Source organism: Coenobita brevimanus, chromosome 62 (genome assembly GCF_032717465.1).
Source record: "Coenobita brevimanus isolate Jiangsu-jjx chromosome 62, ASM3271746v2, whole genome shotgun sequence".
Lineage (NCBI taxonomy): Eukaryota > Metazoa > Arthropoda > Malacostraca > Decapoda > Coenobitidae > Coenobita > Coenobita brevimanus.
This window is the reverse complement of record NC_137015.1, coordinates 38,997,879-39,023,383: the sequence shown is the minus strand read 5'-3', so window position 1 is coordinate 39,023,383 and position 25,505 is coordinate 38,997,879. Positions and strand designations below refer to the sequence as shown.

Sequence of the window (25,505 nt, the reverse complement as noted above, 5' to 3'; positions counted from 1 at the left end):
CTTGACTTTCAGTCTCTCTCCCTGACTGCTCCTGTCTCTCTCTCATGGTCCACCTCACTCCTCTCAACTTGATCTTGCATGCCACAGTCATATGATCTGACAAACCTCCACATCGTCCTCTCACTGCCTTGGTATCAGTAACACTTCCCAGCATCAATTTCTGTATGAGCACGTAATCAATCAGGCTCCTTTCAACACGATCTCCATTCCCTCTATACCATGTATATTTATGTGCATCTTTGTGTCTGAAATAAGAATTGCAATTGCGCAGCCCTCTTTCCTTCTCTTGTCTATCATCCGCATCCCATTATCATTCTCTCCTGGTACTCCATTATTACCCGTTATATCATTCACAGGATCAGTGTTTACTCTCCCATTCATGTCACTTATTACAAACACTTTATAATTGCTGGGCATTTCTCCTACTACTTCATCCAGCTCATCCCCAAACCTGTCTTTCTCTCTCTCACTCCTGTCATCACACAGTACATATGCTGCAATACTTGCCACTTCCACCTTCTCAGATTTGAACTTCACGTACTGTACATACATCTTGAGCTGACACATTTGTAATCTCTTATTCCACTCTGCCACACTTCATTCATCAACAAAGCAACTCCTTTGCATCTTCCTCACCCATTCATGCCCGACCTTACACATTACTCCCATTCCTTCACTTTACACCCTTCATCTTTGTTTTAACACAATGCCATCACGGCATAATGCACACTCTTGAACACCTTCACCACTTCCACCCTCATGCTCTCCCCATTCACATCTCTCACATTCCACATGGCAATGCGAATCTGCCCATTTGGTTGAGGCCCTGGGCAGGTATTGGGCCATCTGAGGCTCTCCAAAATGTCTCCCATGACTTGGTGATTTTAGCTAGGGGAATCTGGGAGACACTTAACCTGACCCAGAACCCCTGTTATATGGTTGCCACTAAGTGTAGTAAATGGTTTCCTGGGTACAGGAAACCATTTGGTTTGTCACTGAGTGTAGAGACCGTAAGACAACACTACATTGAGTGAGTGGGTGATGGGCACCCCCCTACCTACCACTACTACCATTAAAAACCTTGTCTAAAGCAACATGGTGGAACACTGGTTGGGCTGGAGTTATATGGCACCCAGTATCTCTGCTAATTTCCAGCAAGAGGTGAAGAAAGGCTTACACATGCTTTTGTGGCCAGGATCTTCAAAATTGTAATTGGAAACTTACTTGTGCAGACTGTACCCCGAGGCGGAATATGAGAAACTGAGTGAAGTGTCACCACCTGAGATGATGCGCACCAGCCTGTCCTCAGCTGTCCTCTGTCTTATGGCACTTGGCATTGGTAAGTTGGGTTGTGGGCAGTACTCTTACTGTGGGATGAGAAAGGCTGCATAATAATTCTTTCTTAGATGAAGTTGTTTAATCTAAGCAAAGGTAGATGAGGTTAGGTTGAATTAGCTTAGGGTAGATAACAGTTGTGACAAAGTGCCGGATGAAATGAACCATTCTGTCATTATCTGTTTTACTTCATCTGCCAAAATTGGGATCCATGTGTAATTTTTTCAATATTGATGTATTGTTAAATACCATAAAATGTATTAGTACTTGTTTCAGTACATCCCTAAAGTATTAGCAGTATTTTGTTGCCCCAAGATGACATGGTCATGGATGTTGAATGTATGAGTGTATTTTCTATTTTAACTATGCATGCTGTTGCTATTTATCCTGTAACACTTTTTCTTTCCATTTTTCTGGAACCTACATCTCCCCATAACTATATGGGAAGAAGCAGTCAAGATGACAATTTTGCTGCCATGATGCCTTATATAAAGGTAGATGTCTGGGTTGGAGATGATTGTGGATGTTGTGCTGCGGTTCATATCTAAGATGGTCAAAGGTTTTTCTGTTATGTCAACACTGCTGTGGGCCTAGGAGGACCTCATATGGACTAAGGAAGCCCAGCCTTAGTGGCTACTGGGCTTGACTGTTTTTGATTGATTGATTAATTGATTGATTGAAATATACTTTTAGTAGTGTTAATTAATTTACCATCCTAATACTGTATGAGCTCTTCAAGGGAAAGCAGAGATGATGTGACTGAACAAGAGGACTTAAGTATTCTCTCAGCATCCAGCCCCTCCTTATTAATCCCATAAATCCTGGCGACAGCCATTTTAGTTAACCTGTGCTGCATCCACACGATTTAAACTTACAAGAGGCCATATGTATTGAAGGTGTTTGTTAAAGGCTTTATTTAACTCCCTTAGTTCAAAAGGTCTGTCCTAAGCTAAATAAATTTGTCAAGAGATAGGTAGCATAAAAATGAAAAAAAACATCCGTGGACACAGTCAGTTAATTTCTTTGCCTCCCCAGAGAACATGCTTAGGTTTGACTTCCCCTCCCCCCCACCGGCCCGCCACCTGACTGCTGCCCTGGATGAACTGTTTGCGCTGGCAGCCATAACAGAGGAGGGTAAACTGTCACAGCCACTGGGACAGCATATGGCCGAGTTCCCCCTCATGCCACACCTTGCTAAAATGCTGCTTGTCTCAGGTATATTTGATTGTTGGTATGGACCATTATCTGTATGTGTCATTGTTGTTGTTCTCTGCATCATCTTTGTTGTCATTATCACTACCATTTTCTTGTTGCCATCATCATCATCATCATCATCATCATTGTTGCTTTTATCATGGTCATAATTATCACTTATCATACAACGTTATCATCATGTGGCCATCATCATCGGAAATTGTATGATCATCCTCATTATCTTTTATCATCATATTGTAATTGTTGTAAACATTTAACTGTTATCATCATCATCATCATGATCATGACAATTGTCATTGTTGTCTATCTATCTATCTATTTATTGCCAGATGCCATAATCCCGTACGGGGTGGCCATTTGACTCTGAGTTACTTGTTTTACAGGGAGGGGCACTAACCCTCCACAAACCCACTTGACACTTAGGGAGCACATTGTTGTCATCATCTTAAATATCATCACTTGTATGCATTGCTGATGGCTACTGTCTCTCATAGTGTCCGGGGTGGCAGTTTAGGCGTATGAGTGAGTTTCATGGTGTGAGAGAGGAACATCTTCATTCAGTGGTACCGTTATGACTGGGCAGCTCTGCGGCATGGTTATACAAATGTCCCTCATTTCCCACCATATTCCCCAAAAGGGGATGATGAACTGTAGGAGATGGGTAACTCTAGCTGCCAGTCCACCGAGTCCATGTGCAGATGAGCCTGGGGCCACGTCATCATCTTCATCGTCATTGTTGTTGTCATTGTTGACGTAGTCATCATCATTGTTGTGTTCACATGATAACCACCATATTCCCCTAAAAGGGATGATGAACTGTAGGAGATGGGTAACTCTAACTGCCAGTCCACCGAGTCCATGTGCAGATGAACCTGGAGCCACGTCATCATCTTCATCATCATTATTGTTGTCATTGTTGATGTAGTCATCATCATTGTTGTGTTCACATGATAATCTTTATCATTGTTAAAATCTTCATAAATCTTATCAGCAACAGCATTCGCAGCTGCAGCAACACCAGACTGTTTTCTTGTCCACTATTAAGCAAGTCCTCTCCCATCTTTCTCTGCTCTGATCTTCTGGTTATTAGTCTTCCTGGCATTCCATCACTGTGATGCCACTCTTTTACCTCAGTTGTCCAGACTTCAATATGCTCTTGTAGGCTGTTTCTTTGAGCCAAATGAGCGGCAGAGGGAAACTGTGGGAAATAAAATATTCATAGCACAATTTTAGGCACAGTTGTCTCAAAACTTATTTTCAGTTGATGCACCCTTCAAAATAAGGACCACAAGTGAGGTGCCATGTTGAAGAAGTCAGCAGGTACCAAACGCAAGAAATAGAGAAAAACAGTTAAATTTTTTGTGACCTTTAAAATGCTATATGTCTGCAGCCATAAAAATTATCTATCTATCTATATACCTAGGCTGCTTCCCCCAAGGAAAGGGAGGTAGCCGAGACAGGACGACACACTCCCCATTTACTCATCCATTCAAACACATTCATTCGCATCTTAGCCCCAAAGGGGAGAACGGACAGATCCTCACTGCACCACACCGCACAAGGGTCAACTGCGCAATGCAATCAGTGACATCCGCAGCAGGGCCCGACAGCAGAACTGGTTTACCCCTGCCACATCATAACAGACCCATCCCCTTATCCGCACCTGACCTGACTAACTGATCAGACCAAATGCGGGAGAATATCCCCTCAGGGCTGCGTCATCACTTATTCATTCACAATTTCTCTCCATTTATTTCTGTCACGCACAGCCACTCTTCCTTGCTCAACAGACATCCCTCTCACATCCAACGCTCTCTTCACACTGTCCATCCATCCTATTCGTGGTCTTCCTCTCAGCCTTACACCTCTCACATCAGATCTAGTTATCTTTTTTACCAATCGCTCATTACCCATTCTCTCCATATGCCCAAACCATCGCAACACCCTCTGCTCAACTCTACCAGCCATCTCCCGAACAACTCCAGTTCTCCTTCGCACTTCATCATTTCGCACCTGATCCATATGCGTCACTCCACACATACTCCTCAGACACCTCATCTCCATTACATTCAAACTTTTCCTCTCTGCTACACCCATATTCCATGTTTCAGCCCCATATAACACAGTCGGTACCACAACACCCTCATACAGCCTTCTCTTTACATCCATTCTGAGTGAATGACATTTAAACACTTTTTTCATTCCTCCCAGCACCTTTCCTACTTCATTTATTCTAAACTTCACTTCTGCATCTATTCTTCCATCCATAGCAACATGTGACCCTAGATATTTAAGACAATCAACCTCCTCAAGCAACTCACCATTCAAAACTATATTCATCCCCCTACCATCTATCAACCTCGTACACTTCATCACTTTACTCTTATTCTCATTTAGTTTCAATTTCCTCCTTTCACACACCCTTCCAAACTCCTCTACCAACTCTCTCAATCTCTCCTCTGAATCAGTCACCAGTGCAGTATCATCTGCAAACAGCAGCTGCTTCAGATTCCACTCTCCACCATCAACATTCACCAGACTCAGACCTCCACCTAAAACTCTTGCATTCACCTCCCTTACAACACCATCCATGTAAATTATCCTTTATTATTTATTTTTGAGCTTGAATCATGTACATTCTGGCTGTAATACTTTACAGTAATATTATCAATGGCATTTTGATTGCAAACTGTTAACTGTGTTTTTCTCTGGATTCATAAAGTGAAACGACCATACGTTAGCCAACTATAGGCATTGTATTTTGAATTTTGTTTATGGTTTTGTGCACATTTTTATGTTAAAGCAGAACTGTAATCTCCATAACTATGTACAGTATAGTTGAGACATTATTTGTAATCATTTTGGTACCATACCCAACTCAACAGTCTTCCTATCTGCATCATCAAAGTACAGTATAATGAGTTTAACATGCTTCAGAGTACATTTGTACAGTAGTAAACCAAGATTATTAAACATCCCATGGTACCGGGACAGAAATGTTAAACATCACAGCCCGTGGCATGCTTGATTCTGGGACAGTACCACATAGCTACTAAACAGCCTTCTGGGTGGTGAGACGCTTAAAGAAAATGGAATTTTCATCCCCTAGTGTGGTGGGTATTTTGCCTCAGATAGTTCACCATCTGTTAGTAATAGGGTTGGGGAGCAAAATTGCATACTTAGCTTACTTTTGACCAAAGTGGTATATGTAGACTTACTCCACTACCGTAAGTGCTTTATTTATGAATACAATAATTAGACACTGCTGCACTGTTGAATTCTTGACACATTTCTTTCAGGAGAATATGGGTGTTCTGAGGAGATCCTCTCCATTGTGGCCATGTTGCAGGTGCAGAATGTGTTCAAGCAGCCCAGAGGTCAGAACCGTCATGCCAGGATCATGCATAGGAAGTTTGAGGTGCTGGAATGATGAGTTTTGTATGCATGCTAAGAATTACAAGCCACAACCACTTTGAGGCAACTATTTAAATAATTTGTTCATGGTAATGCCAGACACTTTTACTGATCGTAGGTTTTGAACTACAGTATCTCATTCTCTTTAGTCTGATGACGTATCTTCTGTTATATTATTTGCTACCTTCAGAAGATTTTAATAATCTTAGGATAGACTTTTAAATCCAGAGGTGTTAGATATAGTCAAAAATAATGTGTTCAGAGCTACAGATCCTTTAGAAAGTGAATAAAATTATTTGGAGATACAAACAATATGATATAAAAGTGTGTCATCAGAATGTAAGGGTTGAGCCCTTGATTTCAAAACCTCCTACATAATTTTATAAAATCTTGTGGAAGTGGCAAAGTAAATTAGAAAAGGGGACCATTGTTGTGAAAAGTTTAATTAAATGTGATATTACATGCATTTCTCTGCTTCACTGTTTGATGCCCAATGACTTTTAGTTTTTGTTATAAATTTTAAGCAGTCAGAACTTACAACTTTTGTAATGGCATCATATTGCTGGATTAGAAAATACTGGGGTAGGAGAGCTGGCATCAGAATGCCTAGCAAAAATTATCTGCAGCTCCATTCAGTCACCATTCAAGCCTTCAGAATTTTTAGGTATAAGTTATTACTGACTATATTGCCTCAGTTGTAGGTATGGTCATGTCAGCCAGATAAAAGTAATCCCCCCATTATCTGGATGCTCCATATCCTTGCATGCTTTAAATCCAGACATTAGGCCTTGGCTCTATTATTTCCATATCTGGATTTCTTTGTCTGTATCCGAACAAGTTCTGACATCGGCGCCTGGGTGGCCTACAAATTCAAAAAATCAGTTGAGTAGCCGGCCAGCCTCTCTGGCTACTTACGGGTAATAACTCACAAGCTGAGCAAAAATGGCTCTCCGGTTCCCTACCAAATGGTCAAAGTCCCCCAGCCTACCAGATCGCTTGGAAAGCTCTGCCAGCACTCGAATAATACAGGCCAGTAACCGACAGGCTAAGCAAAATGGCTGTCCTGCTTCCTACCGAATGGTCAAAGTCTCCCGGCCACCCTTGCTTCTCACCTCCCCGTCCCTCTTCCATCCCTCTCGACACTCAGTGCTCTAGGCGTGTCTCCCTCCCTCTCCCCCTGCTCTCCTCTACCCCTGCTTAGCACGGTGCCTCTCCCACCATCCCTGCATTGCCACCAGTGAGTTTTTTTAGTGTCTGGCAATTTAATCAAAAACTATTGGTCGTATCAAATTCCGAAAACACCATGAGAAAGCTCATGAAATTCTGCATCTAGACATACGTTTAGCTCTTGCACGGTGCAGTCAGAATTTTGTACTAGGTTGATGGGAAGTTATTTGAAGCAGTTTTTACTCTTGAACAGGTTTATTCTCACTGCATTTTTGTGTGTTTTTATTAGTTTATGGTATAAACACCAGTGAAGATTATGGTATACAAGTTATACCAATATAACCAATTTCCAGGGACAAATTTGGCCGTAGAAATGTTTTTCTTTGTGCCAAGGAAGCAGCCATAGCTGGGATCTCCACTCTCTTGGTGTCCCAGAAACTTAATGAAAGCGTACGGTCCCCGATAGGGTTATAATTGTTTTGGCAATCATTGTCTTCATTTTTTTTCGGGAGGGGGGGAATTTTGTTGTTTATGCTTTGTTTTCTTAGCATTTAGCATTAAATTGGATATTCCCATGTGTGTTTTGATGTCTACGTAGCAGAAAGACCGAAGAATACTACCACAATTAGGAGGGGTACTGTATATATAGGTAAGGTTTGTTGTTTATGCATAGTTTTCTTAGTGTCTAGCATTACATTGGATATTACTATGTGTGTTTTGATGTCTAAATACAGCTGAAAGGCCAGAGAACACTGCCAAAATTATGAGGTGCACTGTACACATAGGTTGGGTATAGGTAGTAGGTTCAATATAGGTAGTGTATGGGTACAATTAAGGATATTGCCCTGTATCTGGATTTTGCCTGTATCTGGACATGCCTTTGGCTCTGTTATGTTGGATAATCAAAGGATTACTCTATCATTGATTATAATGCCTCGGTGGCATTGGTTTACTTGACAGGAGCTGACCTGATACTGGTATATAAGTGACCCTCATTTCCCTTCCCATCTTCTCAGTGGAGGATGGTTGTCTGCAGTGATGGCACAAAGCTTTTTTTTTTTTTTTTTTTTTTTTTTTTTTTTTTTTTTCTCTAACTGGAGGGGTTAGAGAACAGTCTTCATTGAGCCTTCCACAGCTGAAGGGAGAGCCAAGGTTGAATACAGTCATCTGGCAGTAGCTACAGTAAAATGAATAAGATGCCCACAGACACTTGGAGGGGTTAACCCTATTACTGCTGAGACTTCTTTTTACTGAAAAAAATTGCCTTGTGTTAGCCTAAGTAAATTTCTAGGTGAATCAGAAACAGAGAAAGAGTTACTGAAGATAGTTTTGTGAAACTTTTGGCAGGTAGGATTTCTCTCAGTTGAACAAAAGCTGGTTTTTGCCTGAATACAATACCCAAGAGTACCAACCACAGTAAAAAGGGTAACCGTTTTGGTCCAGGGATGTATTTTCCAGTTTATTCTTTCCATCTCCAGACAGTTTTATTCACCTTTAGAATTTTCCTACTGAAGAGGTTAGATATTGCATAAATCCACCCGTTCACTACAAGAGACCTTCCATAAGTTGAATAAACTTGTCTGATGGTGGCTACAATAAGATTAATATACACTTTGGTGGAAGTGCTTAACTCCTTCACACTAAGGAGGACTTTTTTGATGTTTTTTCTTGCTACCTTCAGACAATTTATTCAGTTTATGGGAGTTCTCATGTAGCTGTTGTTGTTGAGTAACCCTGGTCTGTCTGGTTGAGCAGACCCATCAACTGCAGGCAAGAATCTGCCCCTGCAGAGCTGTTCCATGCAATGAACCAATTTTCCATTGTGGCAAACAGTGCCTCACTTCAGTGAGATACGAGGAAGAGTGTGGAGGTTTGGTTTGTGGGTGAACATGCATTTGCATCTCTCCACCTGTTTAACAGGGGCACCATAGTAGACTCCGCATCTACCTGTTATTTGATTATATGGTTACCACTCGGCATTGTAAATGGTTACTTGGGTTGCATATTCTAGAGCCACTAGAAGTGGAAAGAAGAGTAACAGAAGTGACAGAAAACATGTGACAAATAGGAAGAGAGGAGGGCAGACTCAGAAAAAGAATGATGAAGGTGAGGAAGAAATAGGCAGCCCTACATCAGGTGAGTGGATGGTAGTTGCCACCACCTACCCACTACCTCTGTTGTAGTGAAGGGGTTAATAAAAGCTCTAGTTTGAAGTCTGTCATAAGATGAATTAAAGCCTTTAAAATGAAAAAGATTTGGTGGTATGTGGTGGTGACCATCATCCACTCACCCGATGTAGTGCTGCCTACTTCTTCCCTAGCCTTTATCATTCTTTTTCTGTGCCTGCCCTCCTTTCTTCCTATTTCTCCCATCTTTCCTGTCCCTTCTTATTGCTTTTCTTTCCTTTACAGGTGGCTTTACATTGAGTGACAAGTCAAATGGTTTCCTGTAAGCCAAGAAACCATTTACAATGCTGGGTGGTAACCATATAACCAAACCATACGTGCTCCCTACGTGTCAGCAAGTGGGTTGGTGGAGGGTTAGTGCCCCTCCCCGTAAAACAAATAACTCACAGTCAAATGGCCACCCCTTATGGGATTGTGGCATCTGGCAGTAGATAGATAGGTAGATGTTCCTGCAGTCAGTGAGTTAAGGATGTTTTTGTGTGGCAGGTGTCGGAGGGTGACCTGATAACGCTGCTGAATGTGTACATGGGGTACATCAAGCATGGGTCGTCACGGCAGTGGTGTGTGGACAACTGTATTGGCCATCGTGCAATGGCCAGGGCCGCTGAGATCAGAGCCAGGATGGAGAAGCTGTTGATCAAGTTTGAGGTGCCAATCAAGTCAAGTGAAGGTGAGTAGCCTTGTTGACAATTTTATTCATCTATCTGTATGTTTTTGTATCTGTGTGTGTGTCTGTTTATCTGTCTGTCTGTGGCTGTAGGTGTCTGGCAGTCTGTCTGTCCATCTGTCTGTCTTTCTGTTTGTCTGTGTGTTTGCATATGTGCCAGGACCAAATAAATTATGATTAGGATAGACAAGCCATTGATCAGGCTGAAGGTCCCCATCATTTCAGGTGAAGATGAGAATTGCCATATTGGTGATTGTATGTGTGTGTGTGTGTGTGTGTGTGTGTGTGTGTGTGTGATTTTGTCAGAGTATATCTCTGTTTGTGTCCCTGTACTAATACTGTATGTCTCTATTTGTCTGTCAGTTTATGTCTTTCTGTCTATATATCTATCTATCTGTGTGTTGTGATTGATTTAGTTCATGAAAGGCTAAACAGCTGAGAGATACAAGAAACTTTGGAGGATCAGAGTTGGATACTAGATGATTCATGATTTTGTATGTTTTGCAAAGCTGTCTAGCAGAATGCCAAATCCAGCAGTAGCAGTACTGTAAGCCAAGGGTGGAATGACCTTGGACTATTGATCAATACATAACGTCAAGCAGCTATACTTATGTTTTGCTCTCATATTGTACATAATTTATTTTAGGGATTGGCTGGTCTGGTGAACAGGCTGACAGTGAGTGCCATATTGATTCATTGGTTGTATTTACAAGAGATTAGTTAAACAAGTGTTAGATATAGCTTTCATGAACCCCATTCCCTAATTGACTAAAATTGCCTGATAGCATGATTACACTGAAAGTGATGTCACCATAGTGAAGGTGTTAATTAAATGCACAGGTGGTGTGGATGCAGTTTGTCGGTGCATCACGATGGGATTGTTCCCCAATGCAGCATACCTGCACCCTGCTGGCCATTACAGCACTGTTAGGGGCCGACAAACACTACACATCCACCCATCATCTGTCCTCTACACGCAGAAGCAGCCACAGTGGTCAGTCAGTGCATTATGTTCAGTCCTTGTATATCCCTTTGATTACAAGAATTTCTCTCAACAGAGCAAAATTATCTGATGTTATTGTAAATAAAGATTACTTGTATATATTGTGGTGCATTTTATGCCAGTGGTGTTCTCTTTTTTTTTTTTTTTTTTTTTTTTTTTTTTTTTTTTAAAGCTACAGCTGCTACCATGAATTAGAGAAACTAGCAAATCAGATTTATAGGTAGCAATGGAACTTTAACAGGTCATTTTCCTGTGAATTACTAATAGACTTACTAGTACGAGTTTATATTGGATAAGGCATCATTTAACAAGGACTTTCTGTATTTATAGAAGGATATGTGTAGCAAACAGCTCCATACTATGAGTGGTACTGGATAAGGGAGATTATAACTTGGACTTCGTTTCTTTGATTCATGCCTCAAGAGCAAAGTACCATGCTCTAGATCCTTTTACCCTCTAGAGACCCAGGAAAGTAGGTTACGGTTGTAGTGATGATGATGGCTTTGAACCAAAAAGCACTTATGGACAGCCATAAGAAAAACTATCGTTACCCTTCAGAGCTATGCACAACGACACAACGACGAAGTGTTGTGGAATGACGGGACAGGAAAGTTTGTACCTCAAGCCCGTCCATGTTGGTTATGTGAGACACGGTTATTAGAGTTTGTGCTAGAGCTAATAAAAGCTAATTAGATCGTTTGGCCTCTGTGCATAGAGACAGTACTTTTTATTATCCGGCACTGAATTCATTAAATGAAAATAAAACTAAATGGTGTGAAGTCGGCAACACACATGCAGACAGGCAATGAGTATGTGCACCCATGCCAGACGTATGATAGTACTTCAGCCAATATCAGCCAACTTAGTAAATTTCAGTATAATAATGATATGTATTGCTTTCTACTTATAATAAATGTTGAGTAGAAGGAAAATAATAATACATGTTCAGTCTCATTGCTTTAATATTTTGTATACCCACCCCCTGCTTTGAAAACAGCCTCTAGACGTCCGAAGCATCCATCTGAAGCATTTAACCACCCATCTGAAGCAAACAAACAAACTCGTACACCCCTGCTAGACTATCATTAACCACACACACACACACACACACACACACACACACACACACACACACACACACAGTCGATGCCTATAGATTTCATACCATTCAAAATAATTCTATAGATAATAAGTGTTGAATAGTAGGAAAAAAATAAACGTGCCGAGTTTCATTTATCCCCGTCGGGGCGCTCAGGGTAATGCAAACACGTCTTATATATTTCCCCTCCAGGTGTCTCATTCTTGCTCATTATTCCAACTCTTGTAATGGGATTGTGATATGGCAACACTAGATAGGGGAGGGGCAAACAGCAAGGACCCGCCCACATAGGCCAGCTAACGTTCATTTCGAATTGAGCAGTCCTGGGGGTAACGATACTTTTTCTTATGACTGGATCTACACTAAGAAACAGGTAGAGTTATGAATGAGAGTGTAGACAAGGTGGACAGCAGGGAATTCCTAACTCTTCCATGCCGGGGTATTTATTGTGCGGTCATTCTTTCACAATGGGCATTTTTTGAAAATAGCCTGTTTTCAAACCTTAATATCTCAGAAACTATAGCAGTTAGGGAAACAAATTAAAGCCCATATTACTCACCAACTCTTGTTCCTGCAAAAGAGAGCACTGTATCCCCAGGTCTGTAGGTTGTCGCATTGATGAGTAAGGATGTGATGAAGAAGAGTAATATTTGGTGCGCGAAGCTGGGTGTGTTCGTGTGTTTACATGCAGCCCCAATTTTGGCTTCACTAGCAACGTGATAATTTCTCCAGTACTAGATAAACTAGACACATAGGCGTCCAAGGCACGCCCTGCGCCACTATCACAGAGTCCATTCCTAGTATCCTTGGAAAGAGGCTTGTCAGGAGTGGATGAGGCAAGGTGTCCATGTGAGGTGGGAACGGAATTGGACGAGGTTTCAGAAAAATCGTCCTACACCTGGCAGATTCACAGAGACGACTGAGGTATGTGGGAGGAGACACTCCCAAACTTTAGGTGACAAGGTCAAGTGGCGGCCACTTCAAACTGTGCCGCGAAAACTATTGCGGTTCCTACGACACCTGGTGACATCTTGCCACCTCACTTGGGTCAGTCCATACTGACACCTGGTGGTTTGGGGATAAGAAATGTAGTCTTGAAAATGCATGGAATATGATAGACTAAAATTAGTAAATGGATGTCTTGAGGTCTAGTGAATTAAGTCGTACAACCAGATATGGCTTGTAAGGTTTTAAATGCAAGAGATGGTTTTGGTTTATTAATCCTGTAATGCATTTAGCCCATAGATGGTGGCCCGGGGAAAACCCAACATGCCTCTTGTGAACAAAGAACAACTGTTTTTAAAGTTTCTCCAGTTAAATATTTAGTCAACTTGTTCATAGACAGTGAGATGAAGTAAAAGTGTATTAATTCTTAGGTCATTGTGTGGTATAGTTGTGCTGCAAGTGTCCTGAAATTAAGTATTTTTCAGCAAGCTAAACAATATATATATGTATATATATATATATATATATATATATATATATATATATATATATATATATATATATATATAAACCAAATTTTGGCACCTGGTGGTTTAATGGGTAATTTGTGCTCCAGTTGGATTGAGCCGGTGAAGGTTTATATCCAAGGGATGGTTGGGGTTGATTGCTCATGTAATGCCACTCAGGGATGAGTGAGGCTGGTCACTCGTCTTAAATGTCGGGACCAACTGCCTACCCCCGGGCTCCTGCGCTCCTCATGGGGCAATATAGGTTTGAATGATGGATATATATATATATATATATATATATATATATATATATATATATATATATATATATATACAGTATATATATATATATATATATATATATATATATATATATATATATATATATATATACAATCATATATACAGTATATACTGTATATTTTTTGTCAGTGGCCAGTCTAATAGGTATAAAATGGCAGAGGGGCACAGTGACATATGGGTACACATAATTATCCATCCATCATCCAATCGGGGCCTGGAGCTTGGGTACTTAGTCCCACCATTTAAGGTGAAAGTAACCAGCTTTGCTTGCCCCTAAGTCGCATCCTGTGAGCAATAGACTCCAATTATTGTCTTGGTAGGCCTTTTGGTGAGTATTAGACCCCAGTCATTTATGTCGTGGTGAGCCTCTTTTCCATCCACATACTGAATCAGCATGTGTTATTTGCTGTGTGTTACATGTCATCATTGTTGAGTGTATGAAAGTGTTCTAGCCTTAATCATTAATCATTCAGATTTTACTCATAATGGAGTGAGGGGAGGTAACTGTGGCACCAGTTCATGACATTGTGACCTGTGCAAGTTATAATAGTCCAGGTTTGAACAAGCATGCAATCCTCTTCTTTCAAGATTAAATGAATATTTTATTCTTATTTTTATTGTACAGGACAGTAAGACCTCACTATAATGAACTAACTGGGGCCCAAGCCATTAAAAAAAAAAAAAAAAATCCAATAAAACCAACATCCTACTTCCTCCTGCTAACTTGGACTTTTTCTGATGTATCAGACATTAGTCTGGATTGCACCAACAGTTTTTAAACTGTTTTCACTACCATTGCAGTACTGTATTATCCCTTCACTACAATAATCAGGTGGTATAATATATATAATAATACTGTACTGTACACTGATAAACATGCCTATTTTTACCTTGTTGCGGTGAACATACTGTAGCAGAAGTAGTCAGGCAGTCCAGACTCCTTCTGGCTTTATCGGACTTTTTCCGATATGTAGGAATTTAGTCCGGTAGCTCCTCAATTCTGATAAAAGCGAATTCTGGTCTGTTGAAGTCCTTTATATTGCGGTATTACTGTATTATCAGTTTTGCAAGGAAAATCCTTGGTAAATGTAAAAAGAGCAAACTCCCAGGCAGTTTTAAATATTTAGAAATTCCTCCCAGATGGAGATAAAATAACCAAGAAGGACACCAGCTTCAAGAAAGTATGAATCTGTGGTAGGTTTACCCTCTACTGCATGAGGTCTGTCAACACTTTAATAACTAGTGGGTGCCTGAGATGAAAAATGTCACTGTAGTGAAGGAGTTACCGTCACCCAAAAGATCTGAGCACAGTACAGTACATCATTTATATCATTTCATTCACTGTACAGTGAAACAAGAGTAAAATTGATGGTTAGTTCTGTATTCTTAGTTATATTTTAGTACTACTGAAGGTAACACCACTATTCTTCATTACCATCAGCCCGACCTTCCTTCCCATCCAAGGATGGAGTGAGGTACTTTTCAGAAAGAAAAAGGTAAAGCACAAAATGGGGAGAACTACCCATGGCATGCTTAGTGACATGGGTTAAACACTCATGTACACACCTTTCAAGTCCCATGGAATCCTCCTTACAGGCTTACTGTAACTATCATATTTTCTGTTTTCCGTTGACAGGGTGTTATTTCATGAGGTTCTCCACACATCAAAGATTTACATGCGTGACTTGACTGTCATTGACCCAGCCTGGCTCCTAGAACTTGCACCACACTTCTATGAGAAGACGACAATACATAATGTGTGAATCTTTGCATCAGTTATATGCAGGTAGGATTTTCCATTATAAACAACTCATAAACTAAATACTGTAGTTTATATATATATATATATATATATATATATATATATATATATACAGTACATATATATATATATATATATATATATATATATATATATATATATATATATATATACAGTACATATATATATATATATATATATATATTGTGGTAGGTGGGGGTGCTCACCATCCACTCACTCGATGTAGTGCTGCTCTTGGGTGTCAGCCCTTTCCTCTCCTCCATCCCTCTTTCCTTCCATCCTCTTCTGTCTTCCTTTCTTTCATTCTTTCCTTGTCCTTCTGCCTATGGGCAACTTTACACTCCCTCTTCTGTCTTTCTTTCTTTCATTCTTTTCTCTTCCTTCTGCCTGTGGGTGACTCTACACTGAATGACAAGCCAAATGGTTTCCTGTACACCAGGAAACCATTTACTACGTTGGGTGGTAACTATATAACCAAATTTTGGCGCCTGGTGGTTTAGTGGGTAATTACTGCGCTCCAGTCGGATTGAGCTGGTGAAGGTTTATATTCAAGGGGTGGTTGTGGTTGATTGCTCGTGTAATGCCACTCAGGGATGAGTGAGGCTGGTCACTCTCATCTTAAATGTCGGGTCCAACTACCAAGCCCCAGGCTCCTACGCTTCTCATGGGGCAATGTAGGATTGGATGATAGATAGATAGATATATCCATCCATCATCCAATCATATATTCTCTTATGCTTACCATTGCAGTGCTTTTTGAATGATGAAGAAAGTAACTGCATGTAACTTTGTAGGGGGGACAGTTATGTAGGATATTTAGACTCCCTGGCCCAGTTAAGGGGGGAATTAATTCCCTTATCCCCCCCCCCCTCCCCAGGATCTACACCCAACTTTATATTGTATATTGTCTCTCTCCAAAAGATATTAAACTACTCATTTAGACATCCACACATGGTTCACTGCCATCATAAAATCACAACAGTATTCAACAGCTTTCATTGTACACCAAACATGAAAAAAACCTTCTACAAGTTTTTCCTTCAGTATCAAATACTTTTTCCATCCCTTACATGGCTTCTCCAGTTTTACATTTAAATTGACTCTATTGTACCTTTTTTCTATGAAGATGTGTTAGTTACAAGTGAAGGGAAATAAGACTAGTGTAGTTTAAAAAGTAGCTTTATGACCTAAGAGCAAGCTTAACAGATAATTTCTTATAAAACAAAACAACATTTTTTTTTATGCTGCACATACATACACACATACAAGAACCTCATGTTTACACTTCCACACAGTAAGACATCAGCCCTGTAATATCTCTTTCAGGCATGTAAATCAGTGTTGCGCTAAGAAGCTGTAATGGCTGGAATCAAAATATGAAATGAAAATGTACAGTCTGAAATATAAGACGAAAGTACAGGATCAAAAACTTTCCTAATCCTACACTAGAAAATGTTTCTTGATGATCAATACTTGGTTTTAATTTAAAAATGTTTTTGTAAATTCAGCGTGATAAAATAGCCACAACTTCAGTATTTCCAAAGCTTGTTTAAGAGATTGTGCATATATGTATACTGAACTTGAAAATGCATAAAAATTATGTGGCAGTTACCTATAAATATTTGAGACAAAAGTTGGGATTCCAGCCTTTTCAGTCTTAGTGCTTGATGACAAGCACAAACTAATAGTAACATTCCAAGGCCATCTGCTCACAGAGCAGACTTGACAGGTTGGAGGTTATGCCATGGCCACACAGGGAAACAGTTCACTGAGGGATGTAACCTAGTGATGAATGAATGTCACTGATAATTTTGAAATTGTGCAGCAGTTAAAAGAAAAAAAAAAAAGTAAATATGATGCTCATTTTTCTTCTCACTTAAGAGAAAGTTAGCCTTCTGGATCTTTAAGTGCTTCTGAAAAATAAATACGCACTTGTTTGCACAAAGCAAATTGGTCATGCCCTCAGAACTATAGATAACACTGCAGAAGATATTTTACTACAGCATATTCATCTGTCATTTCTGGCAAACAGTGAAATGGCATGTTAGATGTGTTAGCTGCCCAAACAACCAGCCTAAGCAGATAAAAAACCCCAAGATATGTTGGTAAAGTGTTTGTCATGATCTTTGTTTTCCTTCATGTACTGTAATACAGTCTAACACAAAATTATTGGTAGCACTGCATTCTTATCAGTCTTTCTACTTGGGAACCTAAAAGAATTGAGCAGTTTGAATGCCCGTTTTCGCTGATCTCTTTGCCGTGTTTTAATTTTAATTAGTGTTGCAGTGTATCTTGATGGTTTGTAATAACCTAGCTGAAGTTTGTCTAAGTTTACATACTGTTGTTATGGCATTGTAGCTGATACCTGAACTTCGTAATCCACCTGAACTGCAAAGATAGAGTCATCAAGTGCTAAGCAAGCAGTTAAAAATCTTATCATGATTAACTAGTGTCTCTCACCAGAAAAAATAAGCTCTGCAGTTAAAACACACTGTATTTCACTCATAAACAACTGACCATTATGGAATAAGAAATGTTGTTTGCATAATTAAGACACTCATTTTTAATATTAAAAATTAACACTCAGATATGATACGGCAGGACATTTTTTTTATTCTACTTTGGAGAAAGTATAAAAGCTACACACTAAGCACACACAAGGACAAACCTGTTAGTATAGTATAGATATTACAGTAGATAAAGCAGCTTATTCATTTGAATGTGGAAAAGCCTGTAACACAAACAAACCAAACTGGACTCTTTTAAAGGCCTATGCAATCCAGTTAAGACTGTAGCATGGAAGACAAGAAGCACATAGAATAAGGGCTTCATCACACTGAGGTATGAATCAGATATACACTGATACAAATAGTCCAGTTCCATATGTTGAGATGAATGCTGGAATAAGAATATCCCTTTCTGAGCAGAACATTTCTCACTGTCACACTCATCATGTCTGGTACACAGACTGGCCAGAATGTGGTCTGAGGAAACAGGGAGTTCTTGTTATAACTTTTACCTTAAAATACATCATCATCATCATCCGGACCTCCTTTCCCACCCTAAGGCAAGGTGAGGAGTAGCAGTGTCCAGACAGCCTAAAATTGCCCAGTTCAATGGGCCTTGCTTCCGTTCACTCATCACTGAAACCCCCGGAATCCTGCCTCAATCTGATACACCAAGAACTTTCACCACATTTTGTAGCTTCACATAAACATATCTGATGAATCAGATGGATAATTAGCATCAGGAAATGTACAGTTCCAAACTCACTGTGATAAGGCCCCTAAAACTTCTGTTTTCCCTGCCAGGTTTTAAGATGAGGGGGCATGTGAAAGAATCTGCATAAATAAACAATGAGTGGGACCCAGGGTTTAATCAGCATCCATAGCATTTTCCTTAATGGCATACATTAATGTCTGTATTCATCTGTTTGGGATATTGCTGCAAATTTTTTATGAGCAAGTATTGGTAATTATACTTAATATTCAACATCTCCCAGTAATGGGTTAAGAGAATAAATATTTGATGTACGTGCTGTACAATACTTGTATTGGTTGTCTACATTAAATTATACAGTGCAGTTCCCCAAATCCAAAATGTTTGGGACCAATAGGCTTTTGGAAATATGATTTTTTGGGGTAAACTGAATTTCTCTATGATTACCATCACTCATATGTGTAGACATTCACCTGGTTGGCATTCCCTTCAGTAATCACTGTACTTATGCTCTGATTTATTCCACAGTCATGGTTCTTATGGTTCTTGCGTGAAAATTTAACAGTAAAGTGACAATTTTTCTTGTCCAGGAGGACAGTCACAGAACAGAAAGTGGTGAAATGAACCACATTTTCATGGTGGTGCTCATGACTGGACTGTCACACTGCCGTATTGCAGAACTTCTGCCTATCAGAATTCTTTTATTCCCTAAGCTGCATCTTTTTGGAACTCGCTTCCCCGAGTGGTTTCCCCCCAAACTTCAACTTAATGTCATTCGAGTCCAACTGTTACAGATTTTTTGTGAATGGAGGACACCTGTAATCTGATGTATGGATTTTTTTTTTTTCCTTTCCTGTGTTCTTAAAAAAAAAAAGGGGGGGGGGGGTCTAGCTTAGACTTCCTTGAGTGACTGTAGACTACTGTAGCAGCACTGCCAATGCAACTGTGAGCCTTGAAACTAAACCAGGATTTTTTCTTTCAGTAAATATACAGTATTCTCTCTCTATATATATAAAAGTTACATTCAACATTCTTGGGGAAAACTGCTATTTTGGGAGGTCTGGAATTCAGATTTTGGGAACTCCACTGTATTTTCATGCTATGCTCATGGAAGGCGTAATTTGCAGATGCAAGAAACATTCCTTGGCCAGTGGGAGATGGAGATGGGTGCAGAAAGTCACCTTGTTTACCAGTCATCGTCATCATCTATGGCAGCACGTCGACGGTCAAACTGCAACACGTAAATGAAAACTTTGTTAGACTGTCACCTGATTGGTACAGGTAGTTAATGCAGCAAATAGTAAATAAATAAATTACACACATTTTGTTAGTGTTTCATGCTTCCATGAGTCAGCCTTATTTCACCTAAATTATGGAGTTGTTTCACTGTGAAGAGTTTTGTATGAAATATGTGAAATTGACTCATGATACCACAGATTAAAATATGTGAAATTGACTCATGATACCACAGATTATTTAAGATGTCACAAAGACTAAAGGTTAATGTAGATCACTTAACCCCTTCACAAAGACAGAGCTATGATAATCTAAGAACAATATACTGCAGTCTGAGGTCAGCATGAGAAAAAAAAAATAGTCACATGGGTATAAGTGGTTAATGATATATCAAACCCACTCTATGACAATTACAGTATTCTGAACACAATAAATTCAACATCTGAATCACCATCATTGGCACAAACTACTAACTAAATGTCAATAAATAGTTTACATGAGGGGGGGAGGGGAATCACATGAAGAGCTCCTTACATTCCACATAATCAGTATAGCTGGTGATGTTCCAAGAAGACTATTCTATTATCATCTAAATGTGCATTCAATAACGGTGCTGACAAGGGTTTGTCAAGCAAGTGATATATGGCATCCTCATGAATGCAGGTCATCCCAAGTCAAGTAAAATCATCTGGCATTTAGCAATTGCCTTCTCTGAGATGTTAGAGTGTGCACCAATATTTTTTGAGCATATAATGAACACTAAACCAAATGAAAGAACTGGTACAAAAAAGTAACTAAAGTGTATAATACTGTACAAGAAACCTTCCATTCCATTATAGGGTAAGAACACTGTTGACGATATAATTTGGGGGATAGTAAATTCCACTTCCTAAGTAATCCTAAGCTAAAAAAAAGAATTTGATCATTAATCATGACTGGCTCAGCCTACTGGGTATCACTAAACAGTATTTGAAGAGGCATAGAACACTACAAGTTCCAAGGTACAGAATATCATCATCCAAACCATATTTCACACTACAGTAATAATAAAAGGAAAACTCAAATGCAGAAGTATCACTGATGTGCCTAGTACCACAGGCCATAAATCATTTACAATACTCATCACTCAAACGTTTAAAATATATAAAAAGAAAACCAAGTCCATTTTTACCTTAACAGATGTAGTCTTCTGTGTCTGAGCATTGACCCGCTCCACCAGGCCAATCAGGTCATTCTCTGAGAGTTTCCCCATAATCTGGCCCGATGTGGCCATCTGAACAATTACCGACTCCACCTGTCGTCCCTTCTCTGGTTTGGCTACCATGATCGTGTTTACTGTTGCAAGAAAAATCTGGGTTACTGTCAGATACTGAACTTATCATCACCGTCATCATCCCCCCTCCAAGATATGGTGTGTGAAGTGGGAGAGAGGGTTTGTTGGACTAATTGAGGGATGACTGATAAAAAACCATGGCTGGGACCCTATAACACTTGCCCCATCAGGTAAGCTGAACTATCTTACTTATGCCTCCCAGTGCTCTGAAACTGGTTATTTCTATGTCATTCACTGCCCAAGTTTCACTCCCAAATGAGTATCAGATGCAGCACACTTTCTTGCTGTCCTCTTCACTTTCAAATTATGTCATGGTACCCTTCAGTATACTGCAAATTCTTCAGTTCTTTGTCTCTCCTGCAGTCATCTCTGGGTAACCTCACATCACTCATTTGCAGAACACTGCTCCCAGATATCTAAGACTCAACTTCTCATATTTATATCAGTCAGTGTCATAATTCTGCAGTATACAATATTAAACACTAAGTATCTGCAGTATTTAACAGTCAGCTTGCATACATGTTCTGATGGACAAACTCCACTGGATAATGTAGCTGTGGGTTTTTAAATTTAAACAATCTTTAGACTGTTCAGTACACCTCAAAACAGAGTACAGGTAGATACATACACCTGGCTCGGGCCTGTTGATCTAGCACTTGATTCAGAAGGCTGTTGATGGCCTGCTTCTGCTGCTGCTGCATCTCCTCCTGCTTCTGCTGCTGACTCTATGTGAGGAAAAAATTGAAGTTAATAAATTTTACATGTTAGAAACATAATGCAAGAGAGCAAAAAACAAACAAACTTCCCTAGAATTTTTCACAGCTGAGCTACAGTGTCTGGTACTGGTCACAATATAACAGTGCCACCGCTGAACTGTGTCCACTGCAGTAAAATGGTACAGTATGGTAGTATACCCCTGACTGCCAGGTTTTTCCCACCTGAATAAAACAGTCTGGTGTGAGTCAACATAAAATGCCTAAATGTGTCTTTGGAGGCAAATAGATTGAAACTGATATTTGAACAGAGGCAAGTCCAAGTTCTGTCATTGCCATGTCTGAAAAATATGATGATGACAAATTATGCCTCCCTTGTTGCTGAATACACTTGTGGTATGCAAACTAACAGTTCACAGCCACTGGTGTTAACTCCTTGAATTAGGTGACATACTGCATTTTATTCATTTATTATTATTACACAGCATTTTACTGGTTTACTTTTACTGAATCCCAATGATTTTGTTCATATTAATAAATAGATTATTATTACAATAGACCAGGAAGGTCTTTTTCATCATTATCACCCCTGACACATTAAAGGGTGTCTCCAAAGCTAGGACTAATGGACATATAGCTCTGCAGGGCGAAGAGAGACCCTTGGGGAGACTGCTACATCTCTTGCCAGAAATACGCTACCCTGGTGGAGGCTCGAACCGTCAATCCTACGGTTATGAAGCACAAGTGCTACCACTGAGCTATTCGGGTCCTCTCTTACACCTTAGCTACACCCCCAAGTAACTTGTAACATGGCATGGCCATATATTATCTATCTATCCTCCTACTGCCAGACACCTCAATCCCATAAATAGGAAAAGAAAAAAATCCAATACAGTACAGTACTACGAGCTGTTTTCTCTCTCTCTCTCTTGGTCTGTTTCTCTCTCAGCAGAGCTACACTTGCAAGTTAATCTGTATCATGCACCATTACAGGTTAAACTATAAGTACCTTACCTGGTATATCAATACTGCATAACATTTTAACAATCATTATAAAGTCCAACCCAGCCAATGATGTGGGTGGGCCAACAATAGCCTAGTCCCAGTCAATTTGCATCCCTTCTAGAACCCACCATAACCTAACAGAACTTATACTCAAGGCAAAATCAAAACTACCGTACCTAGACATAATTCAATCTTCATTAGGAAAAATCTAAACTACCTATGCATAATTCAACTTTCAACAGACAAAATCTAAACTATTTAGGCATAATTCAACCTTCATTAGGCAAAATCTAAACTACCTAGGCATCATTTAACCTTTATTAGGTTTAACTACAACTCCATCACTGGAAGAGAAAGCAAACACAAAAACTGGGAAATACATAGAAAAAGATTAATAGTCAATGTCTTCCCCTGAAAATATGGGCAATTTAAAAAAAAAAATTGAAATAAAATGCGCTAAACTGCCATAAAGCTCTATCAAGTGATAATTAACTTTGCTATTAAATAACAGGGTAAAATTTCCACATCTAAGAGGAAGTTTACTAATCCTTAATGTTGTAGAAAAAAAAAAAAAAAAACTTCCTGAACCAGACTGCCGCAGTAGGTACCCATCATACATCTCCGTATGTCCTTATAAGCAAAAAAAACCTCGGCCTTCGCCCATCCTAAGTAGGTTGAGAACGAATGCCGTAGGTGTTGTTCCCATTGTGGTTTATATCAATACTTTAGGCCCACCTGTAGTCCCTGGAGCTCCTGCATCCTTCTGCTTCTGATAGCAGCCAAATCATCATCCTCACTCATGATGAATAAACAGGAGGAAGAGCCGAGGAAACACCAATTTGTCTCGTGTTGTCCTACTCACTCCCTTAGTCGCTTAGAGTCTGTTGTGATAACGATGAGCATTGAGCACTGTTTTTTTTTACATCAATTTATAAATTTTCTCCTTAAAGATCATAATCTTTCTTAACAATTGTGCAGTTTTCTACAATTTTTAAAATATATACAATTCTGCCTCTCTATATTAGTTTCTTGTATAATACATATTTGTATAATCATAAACTGGCATTTTACATTGGTCATAATAATCATTATGCTGAAAATCTCGTGGCTTTTGAGGCACGACTAGACAGGATATGGAGGCACCAGGAACTAACAGAACCGCCTCGACCACCACATGGACCAAGAAGGAGAGAATAATGAAAATTTAGAGCTGGAGTTACAGGCCCAGTGAATAGTCCTCTTCCAGAATACATCTGTGAGTATCTGTGAATGTTATATGACGACAGGTGTTATACAGTATTGGTAAATGAAACACTTGAACACATACACAAAAATTAAAGTTGAAGTGAATTTGCACCAATATTGTGAGAGGATTTTAGAGGTATAAACTCTGGTCCCGTGAATGTTAACACGTATTTTATGAGTGGATACATAGTATTGTTAATTACTACAGTACATGCCCATCAGCCATTGGCACCTTTAAAGACGCACGACTATCGACAAGTGTATTCATGGACTGTCAAAACTACTACTAAATGGAATGGATCAAAGCTTACAAGAGATGCGCGGGGGAGCTGCGCGGGGGCTCAGTTTCAAGTAGGATGTTGTGTAGGGAGGGTGATGTGCACTCCCTTGTGTGGAAAATGTGAAATCTTGAGTGGATTATTGCCAAAGAATGTACTAGGCTTTGTTTCCAGCCTTCAGGTGGGTTTTTAGTTCACAAGCAGGCTCTCTATCCTCAAAATGAGCTGTAGATGTGAGGTAATTCGAGAAAATATATCCTATTAAATGTTATAAACACAGTGGATGTTCGGCTTGTGTGTCATGTTCCGTCGTCCAACTCGGATACCTTGTAATAAATTTTGGCCTTTTAGATATTATGAGTATCTTAGTTTTGGGTAATCATGGTTTGTAATGTTGGTGAATATTACTCTTACCAACTATTTAGAACTGAGGTGTTTTTGTTGTGGTTCAAGTAGACGAGGTTTTTCCCATTCATTGTTGCATACCGTATACCGTCTTTTGACAAGTGACAGAGGTTAGCTTGAGCAATAAGCCGATAGATGTACATCGTCCAGATGATGCTTAGTGACTTATAAATGACTGGTGTCCATTGTAAAGGGGTTATATACCCTTACTGGAATGTTTTTGTTTAATGTGCAAGCCAAACTAATGCAATGACCTGAAGAACTTTGTCCACATTGGATGTTTTATATTTATTATTATTATGATTTTTTTTTTTTTTTTTTTTTTGCAATACCTAACATTTCCTTTTATTTTTAAGTACTGTAATGAATATAACTGAAAAAAAAAAACTTTACCACTATTTGTTATTAACAACCCATTCACTAGGAGAAGATTCCTGCATCTGAT

General features: G+C 39.5%; 2 protein-coding genes across 2 annotated transcripts in view; one reads left to right on the top strand and one right to left on the bottom strand.

Moving 5' to 3' along the window:
- The window catches only part of LOC145404137 (putative ATP-dependent RNA helicase DHX35), a 48,616-nt gene extending 28,509 nt beyond the window's left edge, over nt 1-20,107 (top strand). The window contains exons 9-15 of the mRNA XM_080275764.1: nt 1,233-1,339; nt 2,371-2,550; nt 5,850-5,968; nt 9,804-9,987; nt 10,825-10,978; nt 15,480-15,629; nt 19,973-20,107. Coding sequence (XP_080131890.1) covers nt 1,233-1,339; nt 2,371-2,550; nt 5,850-5,968; nt 9,804-9,987; nt 10,825-10,978; nt 15,480-15,606 — 871 coding nt within the window. The 3' untranslated portion in view covers nt 15,607-15,629; nt 19,973-20,107. The remainder of the gene's footprint in view (nt 1-1,232; nt 1,340-2,370; nt 2,551-5,849; nt 5,969-9,803; nt 9,988-10,824; nt 10,979-15,479; nt 15,630-19,972) is intronic.
- PDCD-5 (programmed cell death 5) lies at nt 16,807-24,004 on the bottom strand. Its single transcript, XM_080275765.1, has 4 exons — nt 23,868-24,004; nt 22,043-22,139; nt 21,253-21,416; nt 16,807-20,076 (listed from the first exon to the last, which is right to left on the bottom strand). The coding sequence occupies exons 1-4, from the start codon at nt 23,931-23,933 to the stop codon at nt 20,032-20,034; spliced, it is 372 nt and encodes a 123-aa protein (XP_080131891.1). The 5' UTR covers nt 23,934-24,004; the 3' UTR covers nt 16,807-20,031.
- Between the last annotated feature and the right edge of the window lie 1,501 nt (nt 24,005-25,505).